The sequence below is a fragment of the Arabidopsis thaliana genome, assembly GCF_000001735.4.
Source record: "Arabidopsis thaliana chromosome 1 sequence".
Taxonomy (NCBI): domain Eukaryota; kingdom Viridiplantae; phylum Streptophyta; class Magnoliopsida; order Brassicales; family Brassicaceae; genus Arabidopsis; species Arabidopsis thaliana.
The window spans coordinates 2646054-2661337 of record NC_003070.9 but is presented as its reverse complement, the minus strand read 5'-3'; the positions used below and the strand labels follow the sequence as shown (position 1 = coordinate 2661337).

General features: G+C 38.9%; 3 protein-coding genes across 4 annotated transcripts; all 3 read right to left on the bottom strand.

Annotated features, from left to right (window-relative positions):
- Positions 1-27: 27 nt before the first annotated feature.
- ALMT1 (aluminum-activated malate transporter 1) lies at positions 28-2736 on the bottom strand. Its single transcript, NM_100716.5, has 6 exons — positions 2328-2736; positions 2065-2205; positions 1659-1931; positions 1443-1564; positions 1212-1355; positions 28-899 (listed from the first exon to the last, which is right to left on the bottom strand). Exons 1-6 carry the CDS (start codon positions 2536-2538, stop codon positions 309-311), a joined length of 1482 nt encoding a protein of 493 aa, NP_172319.1. The 5' UTR covers positions 2539-2736; the 3' UTR covers positions 28-308.
- A 1481-nt stretch (positions 2737-4217) lies between these two features.
- Positions 4218-11879, bottom strand: BSL2 (BRI1 suppressor 1 (BSU1)-like 2). 2 transcript variants are annotated; one of them, NM_001198006.1, is made up of 21 exons: positions 10911-11801; positions 10311-10371; positions 10118-10196; positions 9927-10006; positions 9749-9843; positions 9550-9649; positions 9403-9472; positions 8754-8855; positions 8596-8677; positions 8193-8357; positions 7612-7879; positions 7282-7519; positions 6961-7131; positions 6384-6622; positions 6209-6293; positions 6014-6112; positions 5746-5945; positions 5591-5666; positions 5184-5319; positions 4950-5089; positions 4218-4860 (listed from the first exon to the last, which is right to left on the bottom strand). In NM_001198006.1, exons 1-21 carry the CDS (start codon positions 11377-11379, stop codon positions 4774-4776), a joined length of 3042 nt encoding a protein of 1013 aa, NP_001184935.1. In that variant the 5' UTR covers positions 11380-11801; the 3' UTR covers positions 4218-4773. The 2 variants fall into 2 exon arrangements, with proteins under 2 accessions (NP_001184935.1, NP_172318.1); NM_100715.4 differs by having other exon boundaries at positions 4228-4860; positions 8193-8372; positions 10911-11879.
- Positions 11880-11897: 18 nt separating this feature from the next.
- Positions 11898-15194, bottom strand: AT1G08410 (P-loop containing nucleoside triphosphate hydrolases superfamily protein). The gene is made up of 7 exons (NM_100714.3): positions 14805-15194; positions 14536-14637; positions 14361-14447; positions 13762-13855; positions 13601-13657; positions 13438-13517; positions 11898-13354 (listed from the first exon to the last, which is right to left on the bottom strand). The coding sequence occupies exons 1-7, from the start codon at positions 15029-15031 to the stop codon at positions 12232-12234; spliced, it is 1770 nt and encodes a 589-aa protein (NP_172317.1). The 5' UTR covers positions 15032-15194; the 3' UTR covers positions 11898-12231.
- Between the last annotated feature and the right edge of the window lie 90 nt (positions 15195-15284).

The following is a 15284-nucleotide window of genomic DNA, read 5'->3' as shown; positions in this document are numbered from 1 at the left end:
GTCTATGTTCTTTTATTTACTGAGGTTAGCTCTCTAAAACACCATAATCCAAAAATAAAACCATGCTATTTTTAAATTTTTTGATCAGTTGGATATAAAAATCTTTAAAAGAGTAACGCAAAGGAAAACGAAGACCAAGACTTTATTAAATGTGTGACCAATAGTTCAAAAATGATCAAAGGCGACAATAGTATTTGTAACAAACTTCAAATCTGAATGAAATACCCGAATATGTTATATACCGATGGTCTCGTCTCTATAATCTTGCGGGTACAAAAGACTGCTCCTCAAATAATGAGTTGAATTACTTACTGAAGATGCCCATTACTTAATGTATGTACATGTATTTCACCATCTTCATGTTTTTCATGGTTTGAGTTATCATCAACAATCTTTATGGCAACATGATGACATGAGTCCTGTGAACTCCCTCCACGTGAATCATCAACATTGTTTGATCTATCATTATCAACGTCATGTAAAACTGTGACAACATGATGATCTTCATGAGAATCTATTGGCATGGCACGACCAATGCTTCCGGAATCCGACTTCTCGTATAGCACGGTCGGCCTCATCTTGTTCTTAAATCTTGCAGCGGATGCAAGCTCGTGTACAGATTCCGAGATCTTTTCGGTTAAGTTAACAATATCTATGAGCATGGAGACAGTCGTCATCAATGAGATCATTTGAAGAGGCTCAACATCGTTCAAGATGCCTGATTTAAGTAAAGTAGAAAGAGATTTGCATGCAGCTTGTGAGTTTGAGACATGGATATCAGAAGAAGATGATTTTATCATTTGTTTTAGTGAAATGGACATTTCTTTCATTGAGTTTCCCGATTCCGAGCTCATTCTTCTTAATGGTGTTTCTAATTTCTTTTTTATGTCCACTGGGATCTAATAGAAAAAATAAGAAATAAACAAAGGGTTAGAAACACGTTAACCAGAAACATATACTACTATACATGTTTACACTAAAAAAAAAAACTATATAAACAAATTAACAGACTAAGAATTTCAACCTGATGTTATTTTTGTGTTTGCATTTGCGACATGTAAATATATATATATATATATATATAGATATATATATTGTATTAGATCAAAAATAGTTATAGCATAATAGCATATTAGTTTTTCTTCTTTTATGTATTTTCAAATTTTGTTTTAATTAAATATGCAAACACCTAACAAAAAGTTAGCGATTACCTGAAAATCTGAGTTGATGTATGAATTCAAGGCATCAATCCTGTAGGCACACTGCCGGAGTAATGCACCAACGGCAACATATTGTTTCCATGGATGCCTAAACCTAAATTGTCCATGAGGCGGTTCCCATTCTGCGTAATTAGCCTAAACGCAAAATATCAAAACAAAATCAATCCAAATGATTTCATAATTGTGAAGCAAGTAGGGAAAGAAAGAGAGAGAGTAGCCCACCAAAGCTTCTTCATCGCTTTTGGAGTCAAGAACACTTTTATATCTCTCAAGATTCTTTTTCCTCTTCTCCACTACTTTGTAGTCCCCCTTCTCTCTCGCTTCAAAATATTCGTCCCCAAAATCTGCCAATTTCACATTCACTATCTCGTATATGTATATATTTATGTTCTTGTAGAGACATAATGAGGAAAAGAAAAAGAGAAAGAAATAAAAAACCTTGAAGGAAGTGGGAGAGAGTGTCAAAGTTAGAGGCAAGGAGAGAATGTAGATCTTGTCCAGCCCAAACAGGACAGACAAAGATAGAGATAAGGATGCAACTGACTCCTCCAATCACCACTGTCGATAGTCTGCTTTCTGCCAAATCCATTATCTCTTCGTCTCTAAACCCCGACAACGATATCAGCGCGAACGTCAATATGAATATCAATATCCCATAATCGAACTTTGTCTTTACCCATGGGAAAAACCTTACGAACGTCGACAACGCAGCTGCACATATATCACAATACTAATTACTCATTGCCCAATCTTCTTTGATCTAGTCTTTAGCCAAACAATGATTGACCAAACGCTTGGAAACGCATGGTAATCTGAAAATGTAAAGAGTGTTATAAGGGTTTACCTTGCACAAAGACCAACATGACCAAAAGAATAGGTTCCACTGTTGCACCCGACAATCTTGCTAGTTGATGAGCTCCAATTCCTAGTCCTCCTGCTACTAATGTTGCCACTCCTCTATTTAGTCCTTTCCCAAGTGTAGCCCCTAAGTACACATCAAACCAAAGTTATTTAATATTATGGCCAAAAGTTTACAACAAAAATTCTTGCATTCTCCCTAGATATATCTACTAGACATATTCAAATGATAGAAACTAGATGACGAACCTACGGAGAATTCAAAGACAACAACGACGGTCATGACAGCCCACATTGCATTGATACCGAAGTAATCGGTGAAAGGACCGAAAGGTTGGTAATAATAGAAGGAAGAGACCAAAACAAGAGCAAGTCCCACTTTGAAAGCATGAATAATTCTTCTCGGGTCTTCATTCCCTACTCTAATCCCTTCTCTCACTATCTCTCTCACTTTCTCCATAACACCTTTTGATGGTCACTCAGCTCTCTCAAGTGTTTTCTGATTCTCTGATTACTTTCAGATAGAAAGAAAAGATGACTTGTTGTTTTTATGTACATGGATCGATGTATTTATAAAGACCAAGAGAGACTCTTGTTTAGGACTCATGAAATGTTATGTTAATATTTATAAAAAATTAGTGGTGCGTTGCACTTCGAGATTTCAGGGTTAAAGTCTTAAAGAAATGGAAAAGGAAAATGTAATAAAAAAACGGAGTCGAACCTAGCCCAGTAAGTTGGGCACTAGTTAAGCCCTCCCCTTAATTGGAGCGACGCGTGAGGGTTTTTATGCTGAGCTGGATTAGTTAGATGAACCGGTAGGAGTTGATCATGATATTAATTAGGTATTTAACTATCATACTTTAGTGAATTGTATATAGTGTATGCATGATACATTTTGATTAAGGAATATAAAAGATTTAACTAAACTTTTTCTTGCAGCTTCCCCAAATAATTTCGTTTCTGTAATCGACAAGATTAGTGCCCTCAACACTTGGGCTCCAATGTTCGAATGATCTTTGCCATCTACTTGTTTGTTCCCAACCAAGTGCATACACACCTCAACAAAATTTTGTTGTTCAAAGAAAACTTGGACTCTTTTACTGAGTCCAAAAAAAGGACTCTTACTGAGTTGCTTAGTCATTATTGTTTCAATCTAGTCTGCCACACACCAAAAACATAAAAAATGTCAACAAGTTGGTACGGACCCCAATACCCCGATCGTACAAGGCTTTTATTCTTTGGATATTTTATATGTATAACAACAGTTGGAAAAAATGACCTCAAACTCAGATGCGATGATTACAAGTTTGACCAATACATCATCAGGTTCAAAACTAATTGTTGATTCTCTAATCAAACAATTAATTTGTACTAAGGGATTTAGACAAATTCACTTCTCTCTTAGCTCACGAATAATCAAAGGAGAAGAACAAAGTTGCTTGAATAAAAAGCTAGAGTTTGCTCTGTAATAGTAGTCTCTTGTCTTAGGTTGGTCATGATCCTCTTAGAGGGCTTGACCCCCCCCCCCTATTTATACAATGGGTCCAACATACCAAAATATGATAAACTTCTAATTATCTTAGGTCTAAATCTTCATTACTTCTATTCTTCATGAGATCCTCTTCTCTTAAATGGAAGTTTTCCCTTTACACGACCTGAGAAGCCGCCTATGGCGATCTTGACTGTCGACCTAAATCTTCTGGCGAGCTCATGACTTAGGCCCATTAACAGACTAGCCGGGATACCCCGGTTCAATCGAATTCTCGATTTTATTCACGTTATTCCTTGGTTTAAATTGGTATTATCGGAGATGCTAATTCCTGCACCAACACTAATCAAAACTTTTTTTTTTTAATCACCATCCTATATCCAAAACAATATTAAAATTTAACCATCTAATACCCTCGAGTTTTAACTTCAACCATCTGATCCTCCAAAAATTTTGTTTTTTTTGTTCTCACCGCTAAAACATGATTTTTTGGAGCCAATGACAGCATCGATGCCAAATCACATCATATCGACATCACCAGTGTTTCATTTGAAGGCCACAAAGCACATGTATAAATTTATGAATCTCAAGCAAATCGAGTGACTGAGTCCATCACCCGAGGATCCATGAACCAACTCAAAGTCGCTTTCAAGGGCATAAGTTCTTTCTTTTCTCTTCTTTTTTGGTCTAGCTTAGACAACCAAAAGGAGCCAGGAAAATTTTTCGTATCATATAATCAACACAAATGTTACAAAGTATGAACTGACAATAAAATTAAAATACACAAAAGCCCCCCCCCCCCACGACATCAGACCATCCTCCACCTAATCAACCATTACCATTCTAAGAATTCATACCCACTCGCCAAAAAACTATACCACAAACGAAAACAACGGAGACAATTGAAGAGGAAAAAAGAAAGATATGACATGATAAAAAAAAAGAAGAAACAGCAGACTGAATAAAAATGAACGAGAGGACTAAAGCCCGGACAAATAAACTCTACAAATCACTACTAAACCACCACCAAAACTGACTTCTCTAACCTTTTAACATCTTAATTTACACACCCCCTGATATCTTCAAGCCTCATCGTTTCTCGTCTATGGCTCATCTTTTTCTGTACACATGAGGAACACCAGGAGGCAGATGTTACAAGTGTTTTTTGGAGCGGTATGTATGTGCACGAGTGCCTCTTTATCTGCCTCACATCCAAGCCAGAGAACCTCCTCGGTCATTTGAATTTTGTGGGCGTCCTCGGGTTGGCGTCGCTGGCCTATTTGCGTTCAGCTCCTGCGAAAAGTGCATACTACGCTAAGTACCAATGTTTCAGGTCAATAACTATGGACTAAGATTCAGTAATGAAATGAAGCAATATGAACCTGCATCCATGTGTCTTCTATATGTCTTTCTGGTGAAGTTTCAGGCGATGAAAGTGCTGGAGGTAACGGATGAATGAGCTTAGGTACCACTACAAGATCTCTCCCTAGTACCAAGATAGCCCCAGCATTGTTTGCAGTACCTGAGATTTAGTATAAAAACTATTAAGAAAACAGAAATAACCCCATCAAAATATCAAAATCCGGTTATGGCACTTAGTGAGTCCATGTACATACCACAATAGTTTGTAGCAGAAAAGAGCGTTATCAAATGCCCCTGAGCAAAACGCTCAAATCCATCCATTACGCATTCGTGTGCTCGTACAATCAACTGAAGATCGTTGTTGTTGCAGAACTCCATGACACGGTCAGGCTACAATTGCCAAGTTTTGGTGAGTAACAGAACAGGTAAAAATGAAAAGCAAAAGCAATTAACACTTCTTCATATGGTAAATTATTGGGAGCAAACTAGACTATATTCCTTGGTTTCAAGAAAAAAATATCATATATTCTTGGTCTAACAATAGCAGCACCTCATTGCACAGAATAAATATTGTGAGAAAAGAAAGAGATTATTGGTTTTCTGAAGGGAGGAAAAACGAAATTCAGACAACATAAAATTAAAACACAAGAAAATTACTTACCCCAAAAGTAACCAATCCAGGGCCTCTAGCATTGGGCCTTAAACCTTCGACACTGTCATTTTCAGTTGGATCCGACCTAACAAATCCAAATTAACAAATTAGTAAGACTCGACCAAAACATTAAGCAGACCAACATATAGAAGCTAAGGACTAACCATAATAAATCCATAAGAACAATGGAGCCAGCTTCCATTGTAATTGGACGTTGAATATTTTCTATCTGCTCCACATGATTTATAGAACGACCAATACCCCCATGCATACAGATAATTTTCTTCTCAATCGATGCAGCAAGAGGTAGCCAATTGAATAAACGATTTATTCGGTGCCACACCCAGATTCCATCACGTTCACCCTACAAAGCAACCACAACATGAGACAAATAAACATGGAAACAAGAGATTCAGAAGCAGATTACATTACCATTCGCTCAATACACTCTATCCGGAAGCCAAAAAGGGCATTGATATCTGCAGCTTCATGGTTTCCCCGAATTAAGTGTACATTATGCTGGTACTCAACCTGCAGTACCAAAAATAGAACGTCAAACCTTCTATGGTCAAAAGCAACTAGAACACCTGCATCAAGGCAAAACTGACATAATACACTTAGGACTACCTTTAGTGCAAGTAGAAGGGAGATTGTTTCTAGACTGTGTTGACCCCGATCAACATAGTCCCCTAAGAAGAGGTAGTCGATATATCTGACAATTAAACAACAAAATGAGCAATGTCCAGCAAAAAGTAGCAAGAAGTAGGGCCACTGATGTCACAAGTTTTAGTGATGCACTTACGATATGTCTCCAGCTGTAGATGGTGAACCATATTCATCAAAAAGGCGCATAAGATCCCCAAACTGCCCATGCAGATCACCAAATATTTTGATAGGAGCTTTAAGCTGTAATACAGTCGGTTCACTTGCGAAGATACGTTCTGCACTATCACAAAGATCAGCTATTTCATTGCAATCTAGGAAAAACTGCCGTCGAACAGGAGGCTTCCAACCACGAGGCTTCAAAAGATGAGCTATAACCTATTAAGACATAGTTAGGTCACATATTGTTAAAACTCCAGAATCACTAAGCGAGTCTTTAGGCACCCGATGCTTAATTGAACAATAAGAGGATGCAAACGAATCTTCAACTATGAGTTACCAGTAATGGAAACCAGGAGATAGTATACCTATACAATAGCTTATTCGATTTCTATCACAATTAACCAATGCCACAGAACGAAAGTATTATATAATAGTTCAAGATTGTACCCTTTTCATAATTTCATCACACTTTACCAGATGTATTACTGTGTTTTTAAATCCACATGTAGGATCCCAATAATACAGAAAATTATGTCGATAATCAAAATCTTTACCTTCTTTGGAACACTGTTGATTGACATTTGTCGATCTAATAGTTTCCTTGCTGCTGTTGCACTTTCTGGTGTCCCATAACTGACACGCCGTCCCTCATTTTCAAATTGATCAATGGATAACTGTCTAACCATTCCACCTAAGGCGCCACCAGTTTCAGCAGCAACCACCACCTAAATAACAAAGTGCCAGAAACATTATAAACCAGAAATGCTTTAGTGGTGAGAATTTGGGGTAAGAAATACTAGTAAATGAAGAACATGGTGTTCAAAGCAGTATAATGCAAGACTTGATATATTCAATACAATAAGTGTGACACTCACAGCTCTATGATGAAGACGAATCCCTGCAGGTGTAACACTCATTGAGCCCATAGAATCTGGCTTGATTAGCGAAAATGTAGGTTTCCCACTGGGTGTAGCCTCTGCACCACAATCCCTATCAGGGAGTTCAACTTCACCATTGACTTGTCTTGCCTTGGCAGCAGCCAACGTCGCACTGATCGCCTCAGCTTCCGCTGCTGATGCTTCAACAAGATACTCCACACCCTTATTCGTTCTCCTACAAAGTGGTGATGGATCATTGTCACTAAATTCATCACTGTTTTAACAATACGGCACAAGATAAATCATTCTTTAGGGAAGTTAGCTAACCGAGTTCCTGGAAGTAATGCATTTTCAGGGCTAATATCAGTATGCATATCACCATTTACAGGGGGTGCAACAGGGCTTCCCAGCACCACAGCGCCATCAGCAGCTGATTCAGATAACTCCCTGTTCCTTTCATCTGAAAAACCATACCTTCCAGGTAATCGACCTGGTGGAGAATTTGTTGCCGCAGCTGCAGCAGCATGAGAAGCAGCATATGTTGTTTCCGCAGCAGCAAGATCTTCAGCAACCAATAAGTCATCGAGTAACACCCCTAAAGTATCAACAATATATAATTAAGTAGTGAAACCATAATTTCTAAAGAATGCAGGAATTTTATATATTCGCTATTTCTGTTATGGTCTCTCAGATTCTGACGAAAAGCAATACCTAGTAAAGAAGGCGTAATTCTACAGTAGCACACACTGGCTACACAATGTACATTATGCCACATTTAAAGAACAATCCAACCGTATATATTGGTTTATCCTCATTAAGAAGCATGCAAAAGAATTGTGATATCTAAACAATGTTGGTCTGTAACAAAGCATCAAAGGTACATTAGCAAAGTTCTGCCAGCTCTTTACCTCCACGTAAACCACCGTAGATAAATATCAAATCACCGACTGCAGCAGCAGCATGCCTACACCGCCTAGTCAGCTCAACCGAAGCATCGCCACCAGCTGCATCGGCACTATACCTACCAGTTCTAGGACTAGTAACAACTGATTTTGTATCACACCATACACCTGCTGCAGTATCCAATACTGTACAAAGACAATAGATGAAATAATCAGAGAATTGTAGATGAACTCAATGCACATTTTAGTACAAAACCAAAATATACAACTATCGTCTATACATGAGACACATTTCAACAATGGCCAACAGAAGACTAAAAGTGGTGCAGAAATTATATGGAAACTCAAGTATTTCCTCAATGATAATCCAACAGCACAAACATCAGACTGCCTCTTTTCATTTGCTAACCTGCAACACTGGATGAGTCTTCAACCATGCGTCCACCACCAAGTGCCCCACCGGACACATGAAGTCTTGCATTTACAAAGACCTAAATAATTAACCAAAGAATTTAATAATTCTGATGAGGACAGAAAAGAGAACCAAAGAGGAAGAAGCATCCATACTGCTGCATGCTGATATCTGGAAGATGGTGAGACACCAGGGGCTATGGCCCATTCCCAACGTCCATCTCTGTGCTTCGCAAGTCCATATGCACTGGCCAGAGGCTATCAATTCAAACGTAGAAAAAAATTAAGCTCCTCAATCAACCATTCAAGATTAAAGCAGTCCATTAAGTTTCATATTTCACTTTACGCAGAATTGACAACTTCTCATGATCATGTATAAACACATAATTGATAATAAGCTCATTCCTTGTTGACAAAAGAAATTATAGTTCCTTTTCTCGTAGAAGCTTCACGAGGTCTTGCACACAATTTATGTTTGTTACTTCTTCAGAGTCTGTGTTGAAACACACACAAACTCTTGATTAATTTACCTAGCAGAGAAGAGTTACATCTCCATCTGCTCTGGAACATAGAATGAAGATCGTTCATTGGACCATTAATAAATTTGTAGCTGGGGAAATAAAATACTTTTCAATTTGCTCAGTGACAAAACTCAACCTCTATAAATTAATTGACTAAATCTCACGGTCCCATTTTTATCTCACACTAAAAGCAAAAGCCAAAATAGAATCATGCCTCTATAAGTGGCTCAGTGTTTGTTTCAAAGAGATAATTGGGTATGACTGTAATAAATCTCTTCACTTACCACACTGTTTGCATCCCTTCCACCACAGAGGAGAAGAAGACCATCGGAGCGCGCACTTGCAGTTGCATACCTAGTTACAACGTACAAACAGATATAAACAATTACTCCAGAAAGCTCACAATCATAAAGGAGTCTAATCAAACTTACATGCAGGGAGGTGGACCTTCCCCTTCTGGTTCCAACTTACGCCATTCATAAGGCTTGGCGGCAGTATCCAAGGCCCATACATCAGCAAGTGGACGTTTTCCTAGTAGTTCGAATGGAGTTCAGAAGGGTGAAGCTTTAATGAGAATATGATACCCTTACATAAAACACTGAGAATAAGCCAATATGGAAAACTGCTTACCATCATTTCCACCAATTGCCATGAGATACCTTTGCCCCACGAGTGCCATGACATGTCCATAACGAGGTCCTGGTCCAGGACCCTGAACAACAACCCTGGATAGAGACATAATCAATATCAAGACACGAACTAGTAAAATGAATTTTCAACCGAGATAGTGGCAGGCATATTTTCAAACCTGTGCCATCGTGGCCGTTGTTGAGTGAGATCAAGAACATGAAGGTCTTCAGCCGATAAACCAGCAGGACCAATTCCACCCTGTACAACAGAAAGAATTTATAAGCACTTTCATAGCTGACTGGAAATGCTCATCTTACATTGATAAACTTAAATCATACACATAATATAAAAACATCATTTCTCCCCTACCTGAATAACTACCATGGTCCCGACTGCAGTTGCAACATGTGCGGCCCTCGGGGTTGGTGGTTCTCCAAAAGGTGTAAGCCTGTAGCCTCAATTCATTTAATTAACTGGTATCCACACTTTTAAACGGGGTAGGATCTCATGCATTTTTCATAATTAGCGTGAAAACCCAAAGACATTCACATTTAATGCTCACCTAGTCCACTTATTAGAAAGTACATCATAACAATGAACATCAGCAGTTGCCCCAGCTAGCCCTGCAGAGAAAAGAACACCCAAATTAATTAATACAACCAGATAAATCTAGGAACCTTAAGAAATAACAAGAACTAGAACATAGAATCTATCAGCAAATAAACGGAATTAGTGATCTAACATTCCACAGCCAATACTGTGCCCTGGTACTACATCAAGCTCTTTGCTCTACCGATTCCAAATGAAATAGGATGCAATAAATGTTGAGGAAACACTGCCACCTCAGATTGCCAGTTAAATTTAACAGATGTGAAGCTTTCAGAACTAAAGTTTCCAAACTTAGACGATCTCACAAGATTGCAAGCAAATAACCAGCGTATATCTTTGAAATAGGTAAATCTTTAAAAGTTCAAGGCTTGGCAAGGGCCCTCTATCAGAATAATTAAGCCATAAGAAAAGAGTTAACTTTTTCAATCGTTCAGGAGAGAACCTTCAAAGCAAGGAAGGCAAACTACAACTTCACAATAGTTAGGCAAAGGAGAAGGAAAATGTAGAGCGGTGATACTTAAAACTATTTAACAAGCAGAGAAGGAAAACGTACGAATGCCGGCACTTCCAGCTGAAGTAGGAGTTCCGGTGCCACCAGAATTTCCCTCAAGAGCCGTCGCACCACCAAACAATACAAGACGAGGACCAATATAACCAGGCGTTCCTTCATCACCAACAGCAGGCACAGCCGTCAAGGTGTGACCACACCTAGGGCCAGGCCCATCCTCTTTTTTATCCATCATAGCATCCACCACCGAATACGTAGGTGCACACCTCGGACCAACAACTAGCGCCGGCTGCTGCTCTTGTCCAACAACCGCAGCCGCTTGCTGCTGAGAAGTTGCCGGATTAGGATCCGAAGGCGGCGGCGTAGGCACCGATCCGCCTTCAGGAGGAGGTGATTGGTCGTTCATCTGCTGAGGCGTTTCTCTTTCCATAGGCGAAGGAGATTGGCCTCCATCAAGGCTCTGAAACTCACGATCCTGATCGTTGTCAGCCACCATAGACGAATCTTCATCCATTATCAAAAAGCTTCAAAAGTGGGAAAACAAAAAAAAAAAACTAACTAAAGAAAGACCGATCCAGCTAAAATTCGCAGAAAAGCGAATCTGTGATCAACAACATATCTGATGTTAAACTTGCCGCTCTCTCGGAGAATATTCCGGTAAAATCGAAACCCTAGTTTTCTTTCATTCACCGGTCAGATCCTCGAGGCTTGTTTACAACAAACAGAAACAGTTATTTTCCAGGGAAATTAATAAAACGATGCAGCAAGCAGACATTCACACATTTAGGAAAAACCAATTTTTTTTTTTTGTTTATCTCAAGTTTCTCTCTCCTCTCTCCATAAGTACAACAAAGCCTAATCAGTCTTAACCCTCAAGGACGCCAATGGAACGAGAGACACGAACCAACTCATTGCCAAACGTACGAACCGAAATCACTATAACATTTCTATTTACTTTGGTTTTATATCGATTTGGTAATGACATATTTAGCAACAAGAATTGGTTATTGAAATGTTTAAACTTTAAAGTTTCATTATCACTATTTATTGTTCAAAAGAGTCCAAACCCCAAATAAGAAAAAAGTTTAAAGTTACATGAAAACTCTATTTATGGCTATTATATTCTCAAAACAAAGCGATAGGTATCTCCAACTGGCAAAAACAATTCTCCATTTTCCACCAGATTTGAGTTGTCACTTTTTTCTACTTTTCCCCAAAATAAGACTTTAATCATAAAAACAAAAACATCAAGACACTCGAGAACTACTGCGACAGGTTCAACTGCTGTTACATTTTTTGAAAAAAAAAAAAAAACTTTAAGTAGCTTCGGTTGCCATCTTTGCTTGGATGGACTACAATTTGATAATCACCGCATCGTAAGAGGACCTGTGTTAGCTGGTTTCTGGAAAACTTTAACAGAAGGCATTCCATCTCCATCTTCTGTGTTTTGAACCCTCCAAGTCCGATCCTTTTTCCTCTGTGGCTTTTTGTGCTGTTTATGTGACGCGGTTTGCTTCTTTGCTGTCACTTTCTTTGAAGACTTAAGCCCATTGGCAAGATCAAACGAGCTCAGATCATCTAGCACATCATCAATACCAGGAACTTGCTCGTTTTCTGTCTCATCTCCTACTGCAGAGTCATCGGACTCTGAACCTTCGAGAATATCCTCCAGTTCTTGAGTGTCTTCTATGTCCGGTTCATCAGCTTGGGGCATTCCAGGTGGCATTGCATAATGTGGCAGCTTACCTCCAATGTAATCTTTCAGAATCAGCCTTGCAGCTTTCGTTTCATCCGGTAGTCCACTCGAGGCAACATAGCCACGAGAAGCACAGTAACTTTTTAAGAGCTCTGCAGCATGAGGCGGGCGGGACTGACGCTCATAGGTTTTGGGTTTAGGAAGAGAAATGTTGTACACACTCTCAATTACACGGCGAGGGACCTTGTCAGCCACCACCTGAATAGCTTCACGGTGCTCCGTCATCCGGTCAATCGGAAGTACACCAGAAGCAATCATTTCATATCTTGAGCTTGAGAACGAAGGGAAGACTAAACCAGGGCAATCGCATAGCATAAGCTCATCAGAGATGATCAAAGTCTGGAAATGCTTTGTTTTTCCTGGGGTAGAGGTGACACCTGTTCGCTTCTGACCCACCAATGCATTGATTGTAGAACTCTTTCCAACATTTGGGTACCCAACAAATCCAACCACGGCTTGATCACGTTGATATTCACCAGTCCATGACTGTGATGATACGGATGCTGCTCTAGAATTCCTTACTTTGACAATCTCTTGAGCCTCAAATTGCAAACGACTCAACAGCTCGTCTCTGCCATATATCATAATGTCTGGATCATCTGTCTTCTGCAAGTTATCGGGTTGTCTCCATTGCTCTTTCAAGACTTTACCTTCTAGGGTAGCTGTAGCAGCTATGGCTGACCAGAAAACAAACAGAATGTTGTTAAGGCGGAAATATTCTGCCCATTTCTCCCTACAAGTCAAAAGTTAAACCAATCGGTTAGAATACAAAAAAGGTTGGAGGCAAAGTATTAAGGCACAAGAGGATTGGCTAACCTGACATCAGTAGGTAAAAGATCCGCCTTGTTCACTAGAAGCATTATTTTTTTATGCTCATCAATTTCTTGAGCATATGCCTGTGTCACGATGAATCTTCAAGTAAATATGAATCAGGAATACGGTGCCAAGTGGAGTTTCAAGCTGGGAGAAAATGCATTACCTCAAGATCAGGGCAGCGGTAAAACAGTGGATCTCTAGCATCAACTACCATAACAATCTGAAAAAAGGACAAGTATAAGTAATCAAAACTGTTTTGCAATTAACTAAAACGCAGAAATTGAACTTATTGAGAAGGTTAATACATTATTGACAAAGACTTACCAAATCACTGCGTTCAAGCACTCTCCAAAGCTGTCTCCAGATGTCAAGGTTCTTTTCGAATGGAGTCAACACTAGCTTTTCATTTTCCTCAAGGCTAAACCAAAATACAGGAGAACATGTAAGCATGCGTAACACCTATAAACTTCCCAATCCAAAAGATTGATTAGGGTCAAACATCTATAAACTCTAGTTTGGTTTATATACGAAAGATATCTTGAACACAACTCGATTCTATAAAAGTTCCGGCTTTAGCAAACACTATCCTACATGAGATAAACTTATACACAGCACATTATACCAATAACAACAAAACTGAGATTTTCAGTTTCCACAACAAAACTGGGAAATGGATACAAGAATGAGATCTTCTCAGCTTATCCCATTTCGACCTTCTCAGTACGATACAAAGGTAGAATATTTGCTCAAAATACATGCATTTTATCAACTACAGCATCAGCTTTTACCATTTGAACAAAACTATGTGACAGAAGCTGCCTAAATTTTATCATCACCAACAAACAATTTGGTGACAGATATTGATTTGTTTATAACACACCGAAGAAGTAAAATTAAGATGGGGTAGAACAAAAAAAGCTAACCTCACAAGCATCCGGCGCCAATTTAGAAAAGCTTGTTTTTCATTAGCATCAAGTTCTTCCACTGACATTTCAGGTGTCCACGGAGGTCTGGAGATGAAGATAGACAAAAAAAAACGTTGTCTTAGAGCTATGATAGAAAGGAAGAATAAAGCTAAAGAGAATAAAAACCACATACCTTCGAGGTACTTGAAGACTACTGGCGTGTAAAGCCTCCTCTATCTTCTGTTGCTCTCTCCATTCTTCAGCTGCTATAACACTTGAGCTAGAATTTGTGTCTCTGTTTCACCAAAAACATTAGAGAAACAGCACACCATAAGAACATCAAGAGGACATGTAATTGTTCTTTAATCTCATTACCATATTAAATTTATACAAACAGAACCACAAATACCTAATCAATCAAAGGACAATAAAAAAGAGGAATTTAGAAGAAGAGAAGCATACAGATTGATAGACAAAGGTGTGGAGGAGCTGTGATTAATGGTGTAAAGACGCTCTGCCTCCTCAGCTTGCTCAATGATGGCGTCGATGTCACTGACCTCAGTCACAGATTCGAGAACTTTCTTCTGTAGATTCTTGTAGTACTTGCCTTTGTCTTTGGATTCTTGTATCATATGGTTGTGGTGCTTCACGAGTGATCGCCCCAACGACGTCTTTTCGCTCTTCCCCATCTCTCTGTTCTCAAGTAAACCCTAAAAGTCTCTAAACCCTTAAAAATGGATTCGCGGCGCGTTTGTTATGTTGCTTCAAAAGTGTTAGGGTAAAGAAAACGTCAGCCGCCGACTACACTCGCTGCACGGAGAAGCTAAATTTTTTTATCAAAGCGATTTTTTTTACTTTTTATTTTCTTCAAAGTAAATACTAATTTTTAGTTAAACTTAAGGGAAATTAAAAATCATAACATAACCCATCATTAGACTCAGA

Coding starts and splice junctions, on each gene's coding strand:
- ALMT1 (NM_100716.5), bottom strand. CDS start 2,538: ATGGAGAAAGTGAGAGAGATAGTGAGAGAAGGGATTAGAGTAGGGAAT. Junction 2,206..2,327: donor TGTCTTTGAATTCTCCGTAG/GTTCGTCATCTA, acceptor ATGTGTACTTAG/GGGCTACACTTGGGAAAGGA. Junction 900..1,211: donor ACATCAACTCAGATTTTCAG/GTAATCGCTAAC, acceptor TTTTTCTATTAG/ATCCCAGTGGACATAAAAAA.
- BSL2 (NM_100715.4), bottom strand. CDS start 11,379: ATGGATGAAGATTCGTCTATGGTGGCTGACAACGATCAGGATCGTGAG. Junction 9,473..9,549: donor GAAGGTCCACCTCCCTGCAT/GTAAGTTTGATT, acceptor CGTTGTAACTAG/GTATGCAACTGCAAGTGCGC. Junction 6,113..6,208: donor CCCTTCTACTTGCACTAAAG/GTAGTCCTAAGT, acceptor TTGGTACTGCAG/GTTGAGTACCAGCATAATGT.
- AT1G08410 (NM_100714.3), bottom strand. CDS start 15,031: ATGGGGAAGAGCGAAAAGACGTCGTTGGGGCGATCACTCGTGAAGCAC. Junction 14,638..14,804: donor ACACCTTTGTCTATCAATCT/GTATGCTTCTCT, acceptor TTGGTGAAACAG/AGACACAAATTCTAGCTCAA. Junction 13,518..13,600: donor ACCGCTGCCCTGATCTTGAG/GTAATGCATTTT, acceptor ATCGTGACACAG/GCATATGCTCAAGAAATTGA.